Raw genomic sequence first — 24,829 nt, 5'->3', positions numbered from 1 at the left:
TTGATGAAAGTGGTGTGTTGAAGTCTCCCACTATTATTGTGTGAGGTGCAATGTGTGCTTTGAGCTTTACTAAAGTTTCTTTAATGAATGTGGCTGCCCTTGAATTTGGAGCATAGATATTCAGAATTGAGAGTTCCTCTTGGAAGGTTTTTCCTTTGATGAGTATGAAGTGCCCCTCCTTGTCTTTTTTGATGACTTTGGGTTGGAAGTCGATTTTATTAGATATTAGAATGGCTACTCCAGCTTTTTTCTTCAGACCATTTGCTTGGACAATTATTTTCCAGCCTTCTATTTTGAGGTAGTGTATTAGTCAGGGTTCTCTAGAGTCACAGAACTTATGGACAGTCTCTAGATAGTAAAGGAATTTATTGATGACTTACAGTCGGCAGCCCAATTCCCAACAATTGTTCAGTTGCAGCTGTGAATGGAAGTCCAAGGATCTAGCAGTTACTCAGTCTCACGCAGCAAGCAGACGAAGGAGCAAGAGCTAGAGCTAGACTCCCTTCTTCCAATGTCCTTATATTGTCTCCAGCAGAAGGTGTGGCCCAGATTAAAGGTGTGTTCCTTAATCTCGGAGATTCAATCTTCTGGAATCCATAGCCACTATGGCTCAAGATCTTCATACCAAGATCCAGATAAGGATCTCCAAGCCTCCAGATAAGGGTCACTGGTGAGCCTTCCAATTCTGGATTGTAATTCATTCCAAATATAGTCAAGTTGGCAACCAGGAATAGCCACTACAGGTAGTGTCTGTCTTTTTCCCTGAGATGGGTTCCCTGTAAGCAGCAAAATGTTGGGTCCTGTTTGTGTAGCCAGTCTGTTACTCTATGTCTTTTTATTGGGGAGTTTAGTCCATTGACATTAAGAGATATTAAGGAAAAGTAATTGTTGCTTCCTATTACTTTTGTTGTTAAAGTTGGCATTCTGTTCTTGTGGCTGTCTTCTTTTAGGTTTGTTGAAGTATTGCTTTCTTGCTTTTTGTAGGATGTGGTTCTTGTCCTTGTATTTTTTTTTTTTTTTAATGTTATCCTTTGAAGGGCTGGATTCATGGAAAGATAATGTGTGAATTTGATTTTGTCGAGGAATACTTTGATTTCTCCATCTGTGGTAATTGACAGTTTGGCTGGGTATAGTATCCTGGGCTGGAATTTGTGTTTTCTTAGTTTCTGTATAACCTCTGTCCAGGATCTTCTGGCTTTCATAGTCTCTGGTGAAAAGTCTGGTGTAATGCTGATAGGCCTGCCTTTATGTTACTTGACCTTTTTCCCTTAATGCTTTTAATATTCTATCTTTATTTAGTGCATTTGTTATTCTGATTATTATGTGTCAGGAGGAATTTCTTTTCTGGTCCAATCTATTTGGAGTTCTGTAGGCTTCTTGTATGTTCATGGGCATCTCTTACTTTAGCTTTGGGAAGCTTTCTTCTATAATTTTGTTGAAGATATTTGCTGGCCCTTTAAGTTGAAAATCTTCATTCTCATCTACTCCTATTAGCCGTAGGTTTGGTCTTCTCATTGTGTCCTGGATTTCCTGGATGTTTTGAGTTAGGATCTTTTTGCATTTTCTTTGATTGTTGTGTCAATGTTCTCTATGGAATCTTCTGCACCTGAGATTCTCTCTTCCATCCCTTGTATTCTGTTGCTGACGCTCACATCTATGGTTCCAGATTTCTTTCCTAGGGTTTCTATCTCCAGTGTTGCCTCACTTTGGGTTTTCTTTATTGTATCTACTTCCCTTTTTAGGTCTAGTATGGTTTTGTTCATTTCCATCACCTGTTTGGATGTGTTTTCCTGTTTTTCTTTAAGGATTTGTAACTCTTTTGCAGTGTTCTACTGTATTTCTTTAAGTGAGTTATTAAATTCCTTCTTGATGTCTTCTACCATCATCATGAATTATGCCTTTAATTCCGGGTCTAGCTTTTCGGGTGTGTTGGGGTGCCTACGACTGGCTGAGGTGGGAGTGCTGGGTTCTGATGATGGTGAGTGATCTTTGTTTCTGTTAGTAAGATTCTTATGTCTGCCTTTCACTATCTGGTAATCTCTGGGGTCAGTTGTTTTAATTGTCTCTGGTTAGAAGTTGTTCCTCTCATGATTCTGTTTTCTCTACCAGCAGTCGTGGGAGACTAGCTCTCTCCTGAGTTTCAGTGGTCAGAGCACTCTCTGCAGGGAGGTTCTCCCCTTTTAGGAAACGTGCACAGATATCTGGCGTTCAGACTTGCCTCCTGGCAGAAGATGAAGGCCTGAAACAGGACCCGTCCCAGAAGCTGTTAGCTTCTTTAGTCCACACTTGCACCTGTGCAGACTCAACTCAGTGGGATCCAGGGACCAAGATGGCTCCCTCAGGTACTCCGGCAAAGCCCTCCCTGGCAGGGTGGACACCGATCCTCTGGCAGGGAAGATGCCCGGATGTCTGTACAGACTAGTCTTGGTGGAATCTGGGTACCTGCTCCAATACATTCTTAATAACAAAGATATATTGCATGTATATAATATTATATACAATAATAATAAAGCCAAACTATTCTTAGTATATTGACCAGAAAGTTGAAAAAGTATATTGTGGAAAATTTCTGGCCACACAAAGGTGAAATGAAATCATTTAACCAGCAAGCAGAAAATAGTAGGGATTCAAGAATTCTTACACCAGAGTGTTCAATGTGAATTTCTCATCTACTTCTAATTTATCTTCATGTCACACAATATGCAGTATATAAGCATTTTCACTTCAAGAAAATTTTCCCTTCTACACAGACTTTTTTCCATCGTTTAATGTAAATAAGCATAAATCTGTAATTTTTATTTATATAAGAAAATACTATGTAATCTGGATTATTGAACATGAATTTATATTTAACAAAACTTTGATAAAATGCATTTTGTATTTTAAACTTCTGGAAACTGTCTATTTATTGAGAGCATACATCTATAGTCATTCTTTAATATAAGGAACATTTCAGTGTGCTGAGATATACATATTTTTAACCAATTCTACTAGTTGCAATTTTAGAGCTCTCATGCAAATATTACTTTTAGAAATGATTTGAATACCATGGGTCCCTGTATTTGTTGAACTGAATGACCTGACAGTAAAATTCAGTTAAAGCTCTTGGCATTGGTGACACCTCTTCCCACTCTGACCTACTACTGTGGTAGACCTGCACTTCATCTGTAATCTCATCTGGTGCATAATCTCCACCTAATATGTAAATCTTATCCTCAATTCCAATTGCACCTGCATTAAAACCTGCACACTCAAAAGACCCTTCTCCTTTCCAAACACAAGTATCAGGACAAAAACTATAAACCTTATAGGTGGAAAGATCACATATATAAAGGGTGCAGTTTACTGGGACAGCTTTAATTAAAGTAGCGTGAAAAAACTGCCCAAACTCTGCTACTAGTTCAGACCACTGGTCAGTTGTAGCATTATATTTAAAAAAGCAATCAAGTGATGGGTTGAAAGCATCGGCAATCTCTACCTCAGATCCAAGGACATAAATGATATTCTGGCATGCACTGGCTTCTGGGTAATAGATGCCTCTGGGTAAAGGGCTAACTGATGTCCACTCTCTGGACAGTGGATTATAAGATTCAACATCTAAGAGACTTTTAATGTCCTGGGACCCTCTAGTTTTTCCGCCTATAACAAATAATCGATTGAGAGCCATGACTGATGTATGCATGGTTCTTGGGGTTTTCATGGCTGAAACACAGAAAAACTCATTTTTAGCTGGACAGTAGCACCAGGTCTGGTCAGTGGCATCATGGTAAGACTGTGCAATATGAAGTCGAATCCTTCTACAGCACTTCCCTTTGCAACCACCTGTCAAGAATATTTTCTCTCCATAGCTAGACAGACTAGATCCTGGCAAATCAATCAGATGTGATTGTGGCAATATTTTCCAGGAGTCAGTTTTAATATTATAGCAAAATGTATATTGATTTTCTCCATTTTCCTCAGTCTTATGGATGAATATATATTTTTCAGTTGTGGATGGTCGAGCATCAGGAAAGAGGCCACTAGAACCTTGTACACACTTAATGGCATCCACGATTATGTCAAAACAGTTTGTGCTTTTGAGTAAATACTCTTCATTGAGCAAATAGTCTTGAAGTGTGTCCTCAGATAACTGATGTAATCTTACTTTGGTAATCAAGTGAGGCAGGTGTTTTTGCCTGGACTCTAAGTTGTACTTAATCCATGTGAGGACAGCCTTTAGGACCATTTCTTCTTCAGGTACGTTCAATTCATCTGATTCCAGACACTTCTGCAGCACTCCAAAATTCATTTCTAAAAAGTCACTGGATTTATACAACAAATGAAAGTGATGCTGCACAAAATATAAAGTGTGACTGAACAACTGGGCAGAGCCGTAGCTGTCTGACAGAGATAACAAATGCAAACAGTTGACCAGACTAATGCTTTTTATTAAAAAGTCACTGCAAGCTTTGGACAGGAAGGAAACCTGAAGAAAGGATGACAACTGGAAGAACATTTCCACGTTATCATCTGTTATTCTTGTTTTTCCCGTATAGGCATAGTCAAGAAATGCCTTTACAGCTTTGGAGGACAAGTTAGTAATGGTAACACTTCCGTCATCTCTTTCTTTCATGTTTACTTCGAACATAGCCCTGAAAAAGTTAAGAAAAAAAGAAGCACAAGTAAACAAATATTTTAATTATAAGTATTTCCCATACCACTACACACATGCTTCTTTACTATTTACTTAATTTAGAATGCATTTATAAGATTAATGGGATTTTAATGAATTACTTTAACATTTAAAATAACTGTATGGTATAATACTTATCTGCTGACTATTATGTAACCTTCATAACAAAAACATATAACAGTGTAGCTGATACACAGAAAGAAATAAAAAAGGTTGTAAAGTGGTTCAAATTTTATACACTAGTTAGTTCTTACATATAACTCAGTTTTCTTCAAAGGCAAATTAATTATATCTGTGATAATAACTAAAATTTCTCAATATGAACTGCTCAAGATCTTGGGCTTAAAAAATTTACATGAAACACAGAAAATGAGAGGCCCACTGCTACCAATGATTTTGTATTGCTCTGTGGGGAAATCTGTCAAATCAGATTCATAGTGAAAAGGGAACCAGGGAAGTAATATCCAAAGCCTAGACAATTACAAAGCCAAAAAGCTAAACCTATATTTTTGTAGTAACAACCACAGAAAGATAGAGACTGTTCCTTAAATTTGAGTAATTTTGCCGGCTTGGAAATTAAAAGGCAAATCTAAAGGATTGGTACTATCTTGAACTCAGGAGAGACAAAAATATAAGTTATTTGGAGGTATATACTCAGAGAATAAAATGTATTTTACTGTTTATCCTGGTTTCATAACTGTGCTGGTAATATAAAAAATGCTGTGGTGATTTGACTGAGAATGACCTGCCCCCACCCCTCATTGGGTAATGTTTGAATACATGGTCCCCAGTTAGTATGACTATCCGGGAAGGATTAAAAGGGGTGGCTTTGTGGAAGAGGTTTGTCAATGGGAGAGATATAAGGTTTCAAAGCAGTGGTGCCATTAAGAGTTTGTTCTCTCATATTCTTGCTATTGTGCCTTGGCTCTCCCATCACTGATTTCTAACCTTCTGAGACTGTAAGCCTAATTAGACAGTTTCTTTTATAAATTGTTTTGGTCATGTTGTCTTACAAAAACTTAGAAAAGTAACTAAGACTAATACTTTGGGTGCTATATCGGTGAGTATCCAAATGCTTGAACTTGGTGGAATTGGGGCTAACTTTTTGCAGAGAATAAATAAAGTCAATTAGTGAGCACAAGATCTACTTGAAGAATATGAGAGATCTTTCTAATAAAATAGGAAAACAATGATAAAGAGCCCTTTTCCCAGGCTGCTCAATATATTTCTTAATATGAAGCCAAATAAATGTAGTGACAAAAGTTATAATTATACTATATCTTAACACAAGGTTCTTTAACAATGTATGCCAGTTTAGACATTTTAATTTGTAATTATATATATGATGCAGTCTTGCATAATATAAGGATTAAAAAGGTTGTTTAGAAGAATAAGTAACTTAATCATTGCAGAGTATTAACTGCTATTATTTCAAGAAATCAAATGGTTCCTAATAGTATTCCTTTCCTCACATCTCTGTCTGTCTCTGTATCTGTCTACCAACCTATTAAGGTTTTATTTGTGTGTACGGGTGGTTTTGTCTGCATGTATGTATGTGCACAAGTATGTGCCTAATGTCCATGAAGGACAAAAGAGGGAATCAGATTCTCTGGAACTGGAATATGAATTACCATACGGATGCTGGGAATTGAATCCAGGTCTTCTGGAAGAGTAGTTAGCGCTCTTAACTGCTGAACTTCTTCAGTCCCTGGATTCTATGTATTTTTAGTTTGGTATCAGCTTCTACACCCTTGCAGAAGACACATATAGGATCAAACTCCTATACTTTACTCTCCTACATATTTCTCAGATATGGCATGTTATTATAAGCGGTTTCTATACGACATGTTCCTTGATTTTATATCTTAATCATATTTTTTGCTATGTAGTGTAAACTTTTCTGACATTTTATTTTACATTCTCTCAATGTAGTTAGTTTTCTCAAACTGTCGGTATTATAAATGATTAAAATTCTAGCCACAGGGCTATAGAGATGGCCTTTCAGTGGTTGAGAGCACTGTTCTTCCAGAGGTCCTGAGTTCAATTACCAGCAGGCATATGATGGTTCACAAAACATCTGTAATAATACCTGCTCATATACACAAAAAAAAGCTTTAAAAAATTCTAGCCACATTTGTACCTATTTTCATTTGAATATAAGCAAAACAAACCAATTAATAATTTAATATAATTTAATAAAATTTAATAAAGACTTGTCACTTCTGCTATTTGAAAGTTTAAAATTGTCTTCTGGTCTGAGCCACTGCCCTGAGCATATCTTGGGTGCTAGGTTCACACCCAGTCCCACAATACCCAGAGGATGCTTTAGTCCTAGGTGCTCTAACATTCCCAGGATCATAGGTGAGAAGGCTACAACATCTGCTCCAACAACAGGAGTAACTGGGATCCCCAGGATCTGGGGACTCAGCAATCCATGCCTGGCCAGTAGCTTGGGTTCTTTCCAGTCTGAGCCAGTTGGGCACTGGTACCTCATCCAGTCCTTCAACACCCAGAGGAAGCTCGACTCCTAGGTACTCTTACAAGTCCAGGATCTCAGAAGCTTGGTCATATCAGGATTTAAGGATCCCAGAGGCAGCTTGACTCCCAGGAGCTCTAACACACCCAGGATCTCAGGAACACATGATCCCAGAATCACAGGATCACAAGAGACAGTCGGACTCTGAGGAGTTCTGACTCAACCAGGGTCACAGGAGGTACAGGCTCTAGTCAGAGCCTGGTAGTACTACAGATAACCAGATGGCAAGAGGCAAAATGCAAGAATATAAGCAACACAAACCAAGGTTACTAGCATCATCAAAACCCAGTTCTCCCACCCTACCAAGTCCTGGATACCCCATAATACCGGGAAAGCAAGATTTGGATTTAAAATCAACTTTCATGATGATGATAACTTTAAGAAGGATATAAATAACTCCTTTAAAGAAATACAGGTAGAAGCCCTTAAAGAGGAAACAAAAAAATCATTTAAAGAATTACAGGAAAAAACAACCAAACAGATGGTGGAATTGAACAAAACATCCAGGATCTAAAAATGGAAGTAGAAACAATAAAGAAATCACAAGGGAGACAACCCTGGAAATAGAAAACCTAGGAAAGTGACCAGGAGCCATAGATGCAAGCATCACCAACAGAATACAAGAGATAGATAGATGAGAGAATCTCAGGTGCAGAAGATACCATAGAAAACATGATATAAGAGTCAAAGAAAATGCAAAAGTCAAAAAAAGCTCCTAACCCAAAACATCTAGGAAATCCAGGACACAATAAGATGAAACCTAAGAATAATAGATTTAGAAGAGAGTGAAGATTAAAGGGCCAGTAAATACCTTCAACAAAATTATAGAAGAAAACTTCCCTAACCTAAAGAAACAGATGCTCATGAACATACAAGAAAACTTCAGGACTCCAAATAGACTGGACCAGAAAAACAAAACAAAAAACAACAAAAGAACAAGCCCCCCAAAAAACCCCAAACTTCTTCACATAGTAATCAAAATACCAAATGCACAAAACAAAGCATACTAAAAGCAGTAAGGGAAAAAGGTCAAGTAACATATAAAAGCAGATCTAGCACAATTACACCAGACTTTTCATTGGGTACCCTAAAAATCAGAAGATCCTGGGCAGATGTCATACAGACTCTAAGAGAACATAAATGCAAGTCCAGGGTACTATACTCAGCAGTACTCTCAATTACCAAAGATGGAGAAACCAAGATATTCCATGACAAAACCAAATTTACACAATATCTTTACGCAAATCTAGCCCTACAAAGGATAATAGAAAACGTCAATACAAGGAGGAAAACTACACCCTAGAAAGAACAAGAAAGTAATCTTCTCTCAACAAACCCAAAAGAAGATAGCCACACAAAAATAATTTTACTTCTAACAACAAAAATAACAGTAACAAAAATCACTTTTCCTTAATATCTCAACATCAATGGACTCAATTCTCCAATAAAAAGACATAGACTAACAAAGTAGATATGTAAAAAGGATCCAGAATTTGCTGCATACAGGAAACATACCCCAGTTTCAAAGATATACACTATCTCAGAGTAAAGGCCTGAAAAACAACTTTCCAAGCAAATAGTCCCAAGAAACAAGCAGCAGTAGCCATTCTAATATCCAATAAAATCGACTTTCAACCAAATTACCAAAAAAGTCAAGGAAGGACAGTACATACTCATCAAAGGAAAAATCTACCAAGAAAAACTTTCAATTCTGAACATCTGTGTTCCAAATGCAAGGGCACCCACATTCATAAAAGTAACTTTATTAAAGCTCAAAGCACACATTGCACCTCACACAATAATAGTGGGAGACTTTAACAAGCCACTCTCAGCAATGGACAGATTATGGAAACAGAACATAAACAGAGACACAGTGAAAATCAAATAAGTTATGAAGCAAATGGATTTAACAGAAACAGATATCTATAGAACATTTCATCCTAAAACAAAAGAATATACCTTCTTCTCAACACCTCATGGTACCTTCTCCAAAATTGACCATAAAATTGGTCACAAAACAGGCCTCAACAGATACAAGGAGACTGAAATAATCCTATGCATCCTATCAGATCACAACAGCCCAAGGTTGGTCTTCAATAGCAACAAAAACAACAGAAAGCCCACATACACATGGGAGCTGAAGATCTCTTTACTCAGTGATAACTTGGTCAAGGAAGAAATAAGGAAAGAAATTAAAGACGTTTTAGAATTTAATGAAAATGAAGCCACAACATACCCAAACTTAGGAGACAAAAATGAAAGCAGTAATGAGAGGAAAATTCATAGGTCTAAGTGCGTCCAACTAAGTAGAAAGAAAAAGAACTATAAGAGAGTCAACAAAACCAGAAGCTGGTTCTTTGAGAAAGTCAACAAGATAGATAATCCTTAGCCAGACTAACCAGAGGGCATAGAGAGATTACCCAAATTAACAAAATCAGAAATGAAAAGGGAGATATAACAATAGAAACTGAGGAAATTAAAAAAATAATAATCAGCTCCTATTACAAAAGCCTATATTTAACAAATCTGAAAAATCTGGAAGAGATGGACAATTTTTAGATAGGTGTCAAAGTTAAGTCAGGATCAGATAAACAGTCCCTTAACTCCTATGGAAATAGGAACAGTCATTAAATTCTCCCAACCCAAAAAAGCACAGGAGCACATGTTTTTAGTGTAGAATTCTGTCAAACCTTCAAAGAAGACCTAATACCAATACACTTCTAACTATTCCACAAAATAGAAACAGAAGGAACACTACGCAATTCATTCTATGAAGCGACATTTATGCTTATAACTAAACCACACAAAGACCCAAAGAAGAAAGAGAACTTCAGACCAACTTCCCTTATGAATATCAAATTAAAAATATTCAATAAAATTCTCACAAACCGAATGCAAGAGCACATCAAAATAATCATCCATCATGATCAAGAAGGCTTCATTCAAGGGATGCAGGGATGGTTTAATATATGGAAATTCATCAATGTAATCCACTACATAAACTCAAAGGAAAAAAAAAAACACAAGTTCATTTCATTAGATGCTGAAAAAGCATTTGACAACATTCAACACACCTTCATGATAAAAGTCTTGAAAAGATCAGGAACTCAAGGCCCATAGCTAAACACAGTGAAAGCAATATACAGCAAACCAGTAGCCAACATGAAACTAAACGGAGGGAAACTTGAAGCAACCCACTAAAATCAGGGAATAGACAAGGCTGCCCTTCTTTCCCTATCTATTCAGTATAGTACTCAAAGTTCTAGCCAGAGCAATTAGAACAGGAAAGGAGATCAAAGGGATACAAATTGGAAAGGAAGAAGTCAACAACATATCAATCACTATTTGCAGAGGATATGACAGTATAATTAAGTGACCCCAAAAGTTCCACCAGAGAACTCTTAAACCTGATAAACAACTTCAGCCAAGTGGCTGGATATAAAATTAACTCAAACAAATCACTAGCCTTACTCTACTCAAAGGATAAACAGGCTGAGAAAGAAATCAGGGAAGTAACATCCTTCATTTGAGTCGCAAAAAATATTACATACCTTGCTGTGACTCTATCCAAGCAAGAACTTCAAGTATTTGAAGAAAGAAATCAAAGAAGATCTCAGAAGATGGAAAGATCTTCCATGCTCATGGATTGGCAGGATTAATATAGTAAAAATTGTCATCTTGCCGAAAGTAATCTACAGATTCAATGCAATCACCATCAAAATTTAAACTCAATTCTTCATAAAGTTAGAAAGAGCAATTTGCAAATTCATTTGGAATAATGAAATACCCAAAATAGGGAAAACAATTCTCAACTTCTAGGGGAATCACCATCCCTGAACTCAAGCTGTATTATAGAGCAATAGTGATACAAACTGTAGGATAGGCAGGATGAACAATGGAATAAAATTGAAGACCCAGTAGTGAACCCACACAGCTACGGTTACTTGATATTTGACAAAGAAGCTAAAACCATCCAATGGGGGAAAAAAAATCAGCATTTTCAACAAATAATGCTGGTTCAATTGGCTGTCAGCATGTAGAAGAATGCACATTGATCCATTCTTATCTCACTGTACAAGGTTCCAGTCCAAGTGGATCAAGGACCTCCAGATAAAATTAGATTCACTGAAACTAACAGAAGAGAAAGTGGGGAAGAGCCTCGAACACATGGGTACAGGGAAAAATTCCCTGAACAGAACACCAATGGCTTATGCTCTAAGATCAACAATAGGCACATGGGACCTCATAAAATTACAAAGCATTTGTAAGGCAAAAGACACTGTCAATAGGACAAAACAGCAACCAACATACAGGAAAAAGATCTTTACAAATCCTAAATCAGATAGAGGGCAAATATCTAATATATACAAAGAGCTCAAGAAGTTAGACTCAATGGAATCAAATAATGCTATTAAAAGATGGAGTACAGAGCTAAACAAAAAAAAAAAAAAAATTTCAACTGAGGAATATCAAATTGCAGAGATGCACCTAAAGAAATGTTCAACATTCTTATTCATCAGGAAATTCAAATCAAAACAATCCTGAGATTCTACCTCATACCAGTCAGAATGGCTAAGATCAAAATCTCAGTTGACAGCAAATGTGGTGAAACAGGAACACTCTTCTGTTGTTGCTGGGATTGCATGCTGGTACTACTACTCTGGACATCAGTCTGACCGTTCTTCAGAAAATTGGGCATATTATTACCTGAGGACCAAGATATAACATTCCTGGGCATATACCCAAAAGATGCTCCAACATAAAACAAGGATACATGCTCCACTATGTTTCTAGAAGCTTCATTTATAATAGCCAAAAGATAGAAAGAACATAGATGTCCTTCAACTGAGGAATGGATAAAAAAAGTATGGTATATTTACACAATGGAGTTCTACTCACCCATTAAAAACAATGACTTCATGAAATTCTTAGGCAAATGGATGGAAGTAGAAACTATTATCCTGAATGAGGTAATCCAGTTACAAAAGAACACACATTGTATGTACTCACTGATAAGTGGATATTAACCCAAAGGCTCGGAATACCCAAGATACAATTCACCAGACCATATGAAGCTCAATAAGAAGGAGGGTCAAAGTCCTTCTTAGAAGGGGAAACAAAATACTCATGGGAGCAAATACAGAGACAAAGCATGGAGCAGAGACTGAAGGAAAGGCCATCCAGAGACTGCCCCACTTGGACATCCATCCCATATACAGTCACCAAACCCAGACACTATTTATGGATGCCAAGAAGTGCATGCGGAAAGGAGCCTGATATAGCTGTTTCCTGAGAGGCTCCGCCAGTGCCTGAGAAATACAGAGGTGGATTCTATCAGCCAACCATTGGACTGAGCACGGGGTCCTCAATTGAGGAGTTAGAGAAAGGACTGAAGGAGCTGAAGGAGTTTGCAACCCCATAGGAAGAACAATAATATCAACTAACCAGACTTCCCAGAGCTTCCAGGGACCAAACCACCAACCAAGGAGTATACATGGAGGGACCCATGGCTCCAACTGCATATGTAGCAGAGGATGCCCTTGTTAATCATCAATAGGAAAAAAGGCTCTTGTTCCTATGATGGCCAAATGCCCCAGTATAGGGGAATGCCAGGACAGGGAGGTAGAAGTGGGTAGGGGAACACCCTCATTAAAGCAGGGGGAGGGGGCTGGGATAGGGTTTTTAGGGTGGCAGGAAAGAGGGTAATTACATTTGCAATGTAAATAAAGATAATACCCAATTTAAAAAAAAGAAATAAAGAAGAAAGAACTTTTAGAATTCAATGATGGAACCTAGGTGTCCATCAACAGAACAGATTTTTCTAATGGACATAATGTACACAGCAGATAGTTTTCAGACAAAGAAAAAGGAAGTCACTTGGTTTGCAGGAAAATGGATACAAGTGAAGAAATTATATTAAGCTAATTAAACCAATCCCAAAGAAACAAATACACACTTTGTTGTTTGTTGTTTCTAGATTTTTCTATGGAAACACAAAATTCTGTTTGTGCTTATGACATAAAGCGAAATCACTCAGGGAACAAGGTGGTCTACAGGAGGGGCATGGAGGATATTCTATATAAACAATATATACCTGTGTGTAATACCCTTGTATGATACAATATCATATACAATAAATATGTACGATAGAAACCTAAAAAATATTTAAAATTAAAAATGAAAGCTATCATTCTATTTTAATAGCAATTTTAACAATGAGAAGCAGACTCAAAAGTGAGCAAAGTGCTTGAAGCTACATTTTGTTGTGTATTATTTACTAATACTCTTAAATATATTTAGCTTTATAATTGACAACTGCCCATCTGCACACATTGTATACATGGAAAAAAAACAAAACCCAAAGAATTAGCATCAAAAAATTAACACCTAGAACTATTTATCTAAAAAGTAAGTTTGATAAGAGCAGAAGATTGCAAATTCAAATGTTTACAAGAACTTTTTGTTGAAGTAGCTAGAAAACATTGTAAGAAAATCATGCTGAATACTCAGAAATACTGTGTTTTCCTATGTTATGGAACAAGAACTTTATTGACTAACATTAACTATATGTAAAATAAAATATGCTAACCATTTATATATAAGTTCCTTTATAATATCCAGAATGACATCATGTATTAATTCTTATTTTTTACTTTTCTAATTTCCTTGTCACTAGTAAGGAGACCTAGGTCTGATAAGGGTAAGTGATTTGTATAAGGTCACATGAATAGTAAGCAGGGGAACTGGGATTTAGATTAGGGCATATATACTAAAAAACTAAGTATTTAAACCATTAAATAGACAGAGGCCTGTAAATAAGAGGCCACATTTATTTTTTTATCTTTTTATTAGATATTTTCTTTATTTATATTTCAAATGTCATCCCCTTTCCTAGTTTCCCCTCCGAAAATCCCCTATCCCCTTCCTCCTCCCCCTTCTGCCCATCCCACCCACTCCCATTCCTGGTCCTGGCATTCCCCTATATTGGGGCATAGAGCCTTCACAGGACCTAGGGAAGAGGCCACATCTATAAGGACAAGGAACACTCTAAAAGTTACATGGAAGGAAAGCTGTGCTCAAAAGAAGGGAAGACAAAGGAGGCCCAGGATCAACAGAATCTAACAGTGGGGGTCCCAGTAGAGCTCAAAGCATGCCTCAGAATATATGAAGAAACAAAAAGAAAAGAGTTACACTAAGAAAACAGCTAGTTCAAGACTGCTGGAGCCTCCCTGATCGAGGACATTGTGAATCACTGATCTCAAAATTCAAAGCAAAACCCCACAGAGGCAGGCGTTCGGTAAGCAGCAGATAGCAAGAACTGCTTACTAAATAAAGTCTAGCTTATATTATTTACCCTAATGGCAATACAGCAGATTTTGAATTACATGTTTATAATGCAGGTTTTGAATTAATGATTCAAAATAGAACAGCATAAGGCCCTAGGTTCAGTCCCCAACTTAAACAAATCATAAATGCAATATAATTACTATTTTGCTTCATATATTAAATCTTACTCAGTTTTTACCAATTTGGTGGGAGATTAAAACCCTACTTAATATTTCTTCCTAATGTAGAGTAGCAGTTAGGACTTGAGTTTACTGCAGTATGACTAGGATGACTGACTGCAGAGTGTCACCAAAAGATACCCGTGTCTTTATTGGCCAGGAGACAATTTCCACAGTATTGTAATAATACATCTGACCTCATCGCAACAGAAACCTACTATCATCATGGCAATCTCCCTTTCTCAGCTTCCTCAATGCTGATATTACATGCATGGAAGGAGGAAAAAAAAAGTCTTCTGGGCTGCAGTTCCTCCCCTAGGAAATGGCGTAACTCAGCTTCAATCTTTTTCAACTTGTCATTTCACCTTCTGCTAAGATGGTATCATTCACGGATTCCTCAAAGTTAACCCCATATGAGTCCTACCCAGAATAGCTCAAGGTACTAATCTTAAAGATCTTTGGGAAACTATCCTGGGAGAACTCTTGTTTTTACAACTGCAGTTTAAGATTCTTCATGAACTTCATCAGCTCTGTTGAATTGGCTTTTAGATTCATCGTCTCTTAGAACCCTTGCCATTTGTCACTGTCTGCCTGTACCACTTCTGTGCTTGCTTAGCATCCTGTTGCTTATCTCGAGTGATCTGGGCTTAGAGTTTTCTGGCATGTTTCTGTAATCCTCTGTTCTTCTCAAATCTTTGTTTCAGTTTGCATTTGTAGTACAAATCACTTTGTCAGACACCTCAGCACTAATGTTTCCATCTTAGTATTTGTGTATGCTGCTAAAACTTCCCCACTGCAAACATTCCAGTTTTGACACAAAGACATAGTATGTGAACCTGAAGTATTTAGGATAAGAGAAAGAAAACATTTCTGCTCTAGCCTACAGCCCAGTTACCGACTCTGTGAAATGTGACACATCTTCAGCACCTCAGTCTGGGAGAATCTGGTCAGCACTGAAGTCCTGGCATAATAACACTGAAGGGACTATTATAAAAAGTCAGCTGCTTCCATTCAAATGCTGCCTTAAAATCGAGTGTCTAAATTGCCAACACTACCACTACAGTAGTAGTCCCACAAAGGGCTTTATATGCCATCTCAGTGCTCAGCCTCTAACTGTGGCACCTCCACAGATGTGATGTAGCTTTGGCAGGTGGCTTCTAGAGCTCTACCATGTGCACTGGTGCATCTTCAAATTCAAGGATCAAACTAAAGACCTGTCTGGGTCCATTTTACTTTCATTAGTGAATTTATGAGAAGTTTGATGAACCTTCATCTTTTAACAATCTCCTTTAATTATTTTAATGATAGCTTGTTTCTAAGTGATGCTTTTGTTTGAACCAGATAAACTTTAGTGAGACTTTGTAATGATCTATGTGAACTTTTACTTGTAAAATGGGAATTTCTAGATGCTTATACTTGTAAATACGATTGTCGTTAGTGGCCTCATTGCTCATTGTGATTCTGTTAATGACTTGTATTGGAACTAATTTCCTAGTGGTCTTGTAACAGGGAGGTGGGTGGGCGGGTGGGAGGGTTATTTGTACCACTGCAGCTCCATTCATTTGATTCTTTACTGTCTTGAGGGGAGAAAAAGAATGTGAAATGTTCTGGGTATTATTGGATTTCAAGCAATATTTTAGAAACCGTGTGACTGCTTCAATAATTTTTCCAATGCTATTTGAACCATACTACCAGTTATGCTAAAGCTAAATAACAATTGGGTGAACATTAATGCCTTCCTTCAAAAGATCAAGTTCACCACTGTTATGCAGCTAACATACAGTATATTACATTTGAGGCTAGTAAACTATACAGTTTTAGATATCAAATCTCATTACAGGGTTGTTTATATAATGTGACACTGTTCTATACTGACAGACTACATGAAGTAGTTTTAAAAAGTAGTACTGTTTTTCTTTCAGAAGTTAACAGTGAGAAAGAAATGTGACCTGGCTCTGTTTGTCTTCTATATAAAGACTGAATTGCTTTATGTTTTTCTGACTAACAATCACAGAGGGCAAAGTTCAAATCTTTCTTGTAAAGACTGTTCTTTTCAAGCAACTGTGTGTTTTTCTAAAGCTGGCGTTTGCTTCCATAGTAAGCAAATTCCTTCATGTGGAGTAGTGCAACCTGTATATAGATTATAACTTTTTTTTTTTTTTTTGAGACAGGGTTTCTCTGTATAGCCCTAGCTGTCCTGGAACACACGCTATAGACCAGGCTGACCTCAAACTCAGAAATCCGCCTGCCTCTGCCTCCCAAGTGCTGGGATTAAAGGCGTGTGCCACCACCGCCCGGCTGGTTATAACATTTAAAGACACTTGTACTTGCACAGTTTTTTAAGTCATTCTTAAATCATTTTTAAACTTTGACCATGTGAGATGTCTAAAAGAAGTCTCTTAATTTTGCAGTAATTCCCACTTTGTGCACATATTGATTTCTTAATGGTAAAAAAGCCTTGTTTATGATGTTCTTTGTTGAGAATATTTTCAGGGAATAAAGCAATCTTTTCATGGTCAAAAAATGAGAAGATTCCCTATTCAAAAGCTATTAATAATTGAGTTCTAATTAAGTCTTTTTTATTAAGAATTAACCATTATTATAGCATGCTCAGGGGGCAATGAGTATGGTTGATAAAGATAATATATAATTTATTTCATATATAAAATCTAAGGCATAGATGGGGGTACAGTACCTGAAAAAGTCACTGCATGCAGCCAACACACAACGATGACATGGGATTATTTCTTCTTTCATGATTATTTTGAAGTCATAAAAGACATTCTGTTCTCTAAAACTCTGCAGCACACTTAAGATTTTCTGTCCATGATCTTCTGATGCAAGGTAATTTTTTTTCTTCTCAGATGAGATTCCATTCCATGAGCTTTGTTCATTTAAATTGTATGAATTATCCATAGCTAATTCCACCTGTTCTTAGAGCTAGAATAAAAAAAAAAGTGTGATAGGAAGCTAATGATATTTTCAGATTTAATTTGACCTCTGGCAACATAACTTATCAGGTAAAAACTCTTGCCATGCAAGCCGGTGGCCCCATATGAAGTGGGAGAAGAGAACTCCACCAAACTATTTTCTGACATCCATCTTTGTCACAATCCCCCATAATGAATTTTTTAAAAAATGTACTCATGGTGTGAAATTATAACATTCAACAACAGCAATATGATAGTAAACCTTACTTTAAACATTTATTTTTCATGATATTTAATACTAAATTATTTTTGAATTTTCATAAATGTGTATTTGAATAGAGAAGTATGCAATTGAGACCTGACATTTATGGTTGTAGGAGTGACTGTTAAACTATATGAATACTTCCCTTCTTTAGGCCTTCACTACATGACTCATCCTATTGTTATTAAAGTATTACTCTTGAAGTAGTTCTTATTTTAGTATATACTCTATACATCCCTGTCCTTCTACGCATGATGTCCTGTAGCTAAATCAGGATTAAAATGCTGATGGTGATGTACATACTACAAATCTTCTACCTTTAACCCTAACCCTGATTTTCACAAGAGAACTGGCTTAAGGGGGGAAAAAGCCACCAGTTTGGTGGTATTAGCCACTTTATGGCTATAGTGGTTTGAATAAAAGTGGCCCCCAAGGCTTGTAAAGGTGTGACACTATTAGAGGTATAGCCTTTTTGGAATAGGCGTGGCCTTGTTAAGAGTAAATGTATCATTGGGGGTGAGCTTGGAAGTTTCAAATGCTCAAGCCAGGACCAGCGTCACTCTTTCTCCCTGTGGCCTTCCCATCTGGGTTTAGAAATCTGGCTCCTGTGCCAGCACCTTGTCTACTTGTGAGCCCTAATGCTTCCTGACATGATGACAAAAGACTAATCCCCAACTGTAAGCCAGTGTCAACTAAATGCTTTACTTTATAAGAGTTGCTGTGGTCATGCTGTCTCTTCACAGCAACAGAAACCCTAACTAAGACAATGGCTGTTAGTAAGAAAGAAAAGCAAATGTTGGTCCTACTTGACCTATTTGAAAGCAGAAAGAAAAACAGCATACTGGTACTAAGTATTGTAAAAGGAATTTCTTAATATAAGGTAAAGAATGCAAAACAGCAGAGCCAGATACTCATTAACTTTTCAAATAACAAGTTCAGCTACAAACACAAAAGTGTTAACAGCTAAAATTATAGAAATGAGAAACAGAAAAGAAAGACTGAGAACTAGGGAAATCAGAGACTGGGAAAACAAATCCTCCAATGTCTCTCTTTCATGATTATCCACTGCTTTAAAATCTCCCAACACTCAGTGGCTTAGGACCATTTATTCCTTTCAGGGGACTGGGGGCTTAGCTGGAGCTTGTTGCTTTGGGTTTTCACAGGACTACAGCTAGTTGGATTGCAGGCAGCTGTGGTTGGAGTCATCTGATGTTTGACATCGTCAATGGCCTCTTTAAGCTAAAGTATAAATAAGAACCATTGAAGAATTAGAGGTGGGGAGTGTGGAGCATTACAATGGGTTTAAAAGGAAAGGACATGGTTTGCATAAATGTTCTTTTCTATTGATGGTGGTGGTGTTGCATGTGCCATAGTGCATGTTGAGATTAGATGACAGACTCCGGTATCTGTGCCCAACCTTCCATTTTATTTGAGGCAGTTTCTTGTTATTTGGCACTGTGTACATCAGGATAGCTGACCCACAAACTTGTGGGGATTCTCATCTCTCTGCCTCCTATCTCTTCTAAGTACTAGGATTACAAATGCACTTGATATGAGAAAAGGATCACAATCAATTCTTCATGGCTGCAAGACAAGTGTTTTACCCACTACCATTTCTTTGGTCTTTGGTCCATCAATTATTTTTTAAACAAATTCAGCAAGGTCAGGCTTAGAAGAGTAAGTAGGTACTTTGTAACTCTATTCTTTTGTTTTGGATGTGAAAAACATGCAATATGTCAGTACACAAAGAAAAAAATCAGATGTAAAATGGAATTCTGACAATAAGAGTTTAAATTCAGCATCTGTATCCATATCTCAAACCAAAGTCTTTGGATCCTTATACAGTAAACTGGACAATGACTATATATGTAAAACTTCCACTCCTGTTAACAGGTAAATATTGGCAGACCAACAAATGGTTAGAACTTTTGTAGCTGCCCAGTGATACAACCATCCTGGCAGTACAAGTGAGGAACTAAGGGTCAGGCAGACTCCCTTGTACACAGAAAGATAGGGAGAGAGGCCATGTTTAGGTCATAAAGGTAGAACATTTCCAAGATGGATGGCTTCTTCCTTACCCTCCTGACTTAAGACAAAAGCCTCGCAGCATAAAATAAGGACTCTGTAGCCATTTTGCTTTCTACATGCAGGCCCACTGCTGTTTCAACAAGTTCAAGGCTGGTTCAGGACAGGTTACACAACAGTTGTTGGCCAATCAACCATCCTATCTTTATTCAGACTGTCAAAACCTTAATTATGAGAAGAAAACCCTTCAGTGACTTTAAACTCCTTAGTTCTTGCGAAGAGATTGGATTTACTGGTTTGAAAGGGCGTCTTTTTCTCTGTGGTGCTGCGTAAGTATGTTTGCTCATACTCAGTACATGCTGCTCTTCAACTGCCGATTCCATCTGCTCCTGTTTGCCCTGTGTGAGATTTCTCAGCAGCTACCTGCTGTGCTTGAGTTTTTTAACTGGCAGAGGAAACCAACCTGATTGAGACTCCAGGCTATATCATTAGGACTTTGGATACTCTTTATGGTCTTCTCACTCAAGGTTGACAGTAACTCTTTAGGTCTGTTACTAATAATGCTTTCTTTAAAACAAAGTTGAAGTTCAGATAAAATAACATGCCTAAGAACACAAAATATATAGAAACACATTTGTACACTAGAAGTCCATGCTTTTTAAAGCATGCCACCCCTCCATTTCAACATCAACCAAAAGTTTAGAAAGCAGTTTTACAGCTGGGCAGTGATGGCAGGCACTCACCTTTAATTCCAGCACTCAGGAGACAGAGACAGGTGGATTTCTGAGTTTGACACAAGCCTGGCCTATAGAGCTGGTTCCAGGATAGCCAGGGCTACCCGAAGAAACCTTACCTCAAAAAATAGAATAAACAAACAAATAAATAAAAACAGCAACAACAAAGAGAGAAATTCACTTATAAGATCTCATAAGGCTTTGCTCAAAAGGTGCCACAGTAAATTGGTGTCACCATTGAGACAGGGTTTCACAATGTAGCCTTGGCTAGCTTTGAATTCAAGGAGGTTTCTATTACCTTATTATAATTGTCAGGTTTAAAGGAAACTCCATCTCCTCACACTAGCATCCTAGCCATTCTCACTTCTTCCTCAATGCTAAGCTCCCAGCTGCCTGCTCATTCATGGCCTTTCTGGCCCTCAGCTACTCCTCCTCCTTACAACTATTCTCACTATTCTGGGCTTTTGCTATTCTCACTCTCTCTATTCTCTTATCTTTGGCTAGTCTCCCTTTATCAGAGAGCCTGGGCCATAGCCACCCTACTGGCCATGTTCAATCTCTCTCTCTCTCTCTCTCTTTCTCTCTCTCTCTCTCTCTCTCTTTCTTTCTTTCTTTCTTTCTTTCTTTCTTTCTTTCGGTCTCTGTCTCTGTCTCTGTCTCTGTCTGCTTTGGCCTCTTTCAGATGCCTCTGGATATTTTCTCTCTTATGCACCAAAAAAAAAAAAAAAAAAAAAAAAAAAAAAAAAAAACAAAAAAAAACAAAAAACAAAAAAAAAACTCTTCCTCTTATTTATACTGCACCTCTCTTGCATACATCTTTGACAAAACTCTTATATGCATCCTGGGTTTCTGCACCAGGTACATGTGAGGGGGCACAGTAAAGAAAAGTGCTACATTACTCTACAATATGGTTAAAGTTATCACTGTAGATATGAGAGAGAGAACTGCCAGAGGCATTTGGAAGAATTCACTATATTTAGCAGGCTGACTTTTAGTTGGCAATCCTTTACTCAACCTCTCACAGGAGTGAGCTGTCGCATCCTGTGTCTTAAAGCATGATTCCAAATTAATCCACACACTCTCTCTGTGCTATTCCTTCATCAACAACTACTATGCAGAAGAACACATATGCTATGTATTCATGGAAGTGACTTCAAAACAGACTATATTGAAATTATAAAAATTAGTTTAAAATTTTAATAGCTCAAGAATTAGGCTTAGCAATAAATCCTTGTTATAAAGTAATGATTTTATTAAGTAATTTATAAGATAAATTAAAATAAGGATGGGCTGTGTTCTACTTCATCTGGACTTTATTTCATTAGAGCATCCAGTCACTAATATCTAGATATGGAGTTTACTATAGAAGTTATGTAAAAGCACTGTATTAATCAGCATTCTCTAGCACCGTAGAACTTATAAAATAATTCTCCCGCCTCTCTCTCTCTGCATGCACACACACACACACAAACACACACACACACACACACACACACACACACACACACACACACACCGGATTATATATTATAACCTGGATTTTTGGAAGGACTTACAGGCTAAACCAAAAATAGCTATCTGTAATCTAGTAGTTGCTCAGTTTCAGCTGGTCTTCTGTCTATGCAGGAATCCTGAAGAAGTAGGCTTCAGTGCCAATTAAGGAACAGATATGATCTAGTGGAACGAGAGCTGTTTTGGAGAATATGACAGACATACATACACCTACACTTTCTATATTTTCTTTCTTTTTGTGTTTATTATCTAGTGCTGCTACTTCTGCATATTTTGTATGCTCTTTAAATCCTCTAGCTACTTATACAAATCAAAAACTATTATTATCTCTATTTTATAGATGGGGAAATAAGTACTTTGCACAAGGTCACATACAATGAGTAAGTGGGAAGCTGGTATGTAAACTCAAATACTCTGACTCTGGAGGGCTTGCCCTCATCCATTACAATACTAATCTTTTTGAGGATGTATTGTTGACACCTAAATGATGAGAAGGTAAATCAACAGAGAAATTATATAAAGCCCTCAAATGAAAAAGGAGTCTTTTGGTTTTAAAAAGTTAGAGGTAGCCATTACTGTCCACAGAAGACAGAGATGCAGAAAACAAGTAAAGGACCTATGATTCTAAAGTCAAGAACCATTAACTTCTAATGTGGCAGTAATTTGATGTTCCAGTTTTAGAATATATTTGTAGCTCATAAGTGACATAAGTTGAAAGAAGGTTATTTGTTGGAACATTTAGAGTAATTATTGTGGAAGGTACTATTTTAAACCCAGGACAGTGCATAACTAGACATGAGGGTTTTGGTTTTTTTTGTTTTTAATTTACTTATTTTATGTAAATGAATGCTCTATCTGTATGTACACCTGCATGCCAGAAGAGGGCATCATCAGATCCCAGGGTAGATGGTTGTAAGCCGTCATGTGGTTGCTTGGAATTGAACTCAAGCCCTCTGGAAGAGCAGACAGTTCTCTTAACAGCTGAGCTATCTCTACACCCCACTAGACACGAGTTTTAATACGAAGTTGCATCTCCAGCTCAGTGACATGGCAAAAAGCAAATATGGTCCATCCCTCTGGAGTGATTGCTAGAATGGCCATCATCTTCTGTCTGTCTGTCACTGGCATACACATTAGAAATTTCTCCTTCTCTGTTAGACACTTAGCATAACATGCAATTCCAGTACTCTTATCTTTAAATACATATCAAACAACAACAACAAAAAAATCCCCATCTCTTGACTTCCTATTCTCCCCTAGGCACCACTGTAATTTTCTACTCCTTATCCAGGATAACAAGCTTGACAATACTCTTTTGGTACCATTACGTCCAGTCATCATGAACCTAGTCATGTTCCTCTTTTGTCCTACTTGAACTGCTCTGGCCCACGTCACCACACTATCATCAAAAACACGGGGAAAGACACTATAACAGGATTCTTAGCTACATAGGATGAAAAACAGAACTTGAATTATTATAATTACTGATAAGGGTATTAGTGCTTGCTGTCTTTATTCATCCCCACATTGCTTACTGTAGCTTTTTCTGTGTGCTTCAGATACCTTGTCACATTATGAGGTCTTTGCAATATTCACATCTTAAATAGCACCTCACTCACTCTTTTAACAGATAAGGGGTTATATCAAGATAGCAATGTCTGTGTGTGAGTGACTCAAACTGCCATGTAGCTGCAGAAGACTCGAGGGGTGTGTAATATCACAAAAAATGTTAATGGGAATAAGTACAGATCAGACTATACCCATCTCTAGGAATACAGAACTAATGGACAGTGGTTGTGTAGATTAGATTATTGCTAGCTTTCCCAGATACTTTCTGGCCACCTTAGAAAGGTTGAATCAGCATGACACCTATCTACCATCATCCACGAAATCCACATTCATCTGCAGAGACCAACTTTTCCATGGACCCTAACTCGTCCTCGACTTTGTTCAAATGGATGTTCACAGAAGAGCACCGACATCCATCTACACAAGCAACCAAGGAAACAGAAATGCACTGGTGTGACGGCAGGAAGAACAGCATGAGGCATCAAGGTGCGCAGAACCCTTGAGGGGCACAGCAAAGCTTAGAGGGCTTGCACCACCGATTCTGTTCTCGGTTGGCCCGGGGTAGACAGGGAGGTCTGCGGAGGGCCCATTGGCAAACGAAGGGAAGGGTCACCTCCCTGCCGGCTGCCATATAGAACTCCCTGTGCAGAAGGCTCCTCGCTGCGGACCTTTCCTTTCCGGAGCGCTCACGAGATGCACCACAACCGAGAGTAGTAGGAGCCTTGCCTCCAACAGCCAGATTCAAGCCGGTCCAAGCCGGTCCAAGCCCACTCCTCCCTCAAACCGCACAGCTCACCCACCTGCAACTGCAGTCGGTGAAGTCTCCACCCAGGCCCAGCCTGTAAACTCCGGCTGCGATTGGCTTGTGCGACTGTCTCGTTAGCTCTTTCTCCAGAGTGAGCAGCTAAAACGGTTCTGAGAAACTCTGGTCCCGCCCTTTCCGAGGAGAGCGAGCTAAGCTCACAAGACGTCACGCCGTGCCGCAGAGCTCTGGGTTGACTCTGAATCTCCGCCCCAAACCGCCCTGCCGGCTTCCGTAGGAGACGTACAGGTTGGGGGCGAAGCTGCGTCAGGCCACGCCCCC

The 24,829-nt window shown here is 38.0% G+C and overlaps 1 protein-coding gene across 5 annotated transcripts; it reads right to left on the bottom strand.

The window, feature by feature from the left end:
• Window positions 1-2,650: 2,650 nt before the first annotated feature.
• Kbtbd3 (kelch repeat and BTB (POZ) domain containing 3) lies at window positions 2,651-24,737 on the bottom strand. Of its 5 annotated transcripts, none has more exons than XM_011242368.2 (5): window positions 24,414-24,550; window positions 22,221-22,338; window positions 20,674-20,778; window positions 17,409-17,653; window positions 2,651-4,631 (listed from the first exon to the last, which is right to left on the bottom strand). In XM_011242368.2, exons 4-5 carry the CDS (start codon window positions 17,627-17,629, stop codon window positions 3,029-3,031), a joined length of 1,824 nt encoding a protein of 607 aa, XP_011240670.1. In that variant the 5' UTR covers window positions 17,630-17,653; window positions 20,674-20,778; window positions 22,221-22,338; window positions 24,414-24,550; the 3' UTR covers window positions 2,651-3,028. The 5 variants fall into 5 exon arrangements, with proteins under 5 accessions (XP_011240670.1, XP_030100419.1, XP_011240669.1 ...); XM_030244559.1 differs by having other exon boundaries at window positions 20,674-20,783; window positions 23,044-24,545; XM_011242367.1 differs by lacking the exon at window positions 24,414-24,550 and having other exon boundaries at window positions 22,221-23,037.
• Window positions 24,738-24,829: the final 92 nt, after the last annotated feature.

This window comes from Mus musculus, chromosome 9, assembly GCF_000001635.26.
Source record: "Mus musculus strain C57BL/6J chromosome 9, GRCm38.p6 C57BL/6J".
NCBI classification, from domain to species: Eukaryota; Metazoa; Chordata; class Mammalia; order Rodentia; family Muridae; genus Mus; species Mus musculus.
The sequence above is the reverse complement of the archived record's forward strand: the minus strand, read 5'-3'. Positions and strand labels throughout refer to the sequence as shown.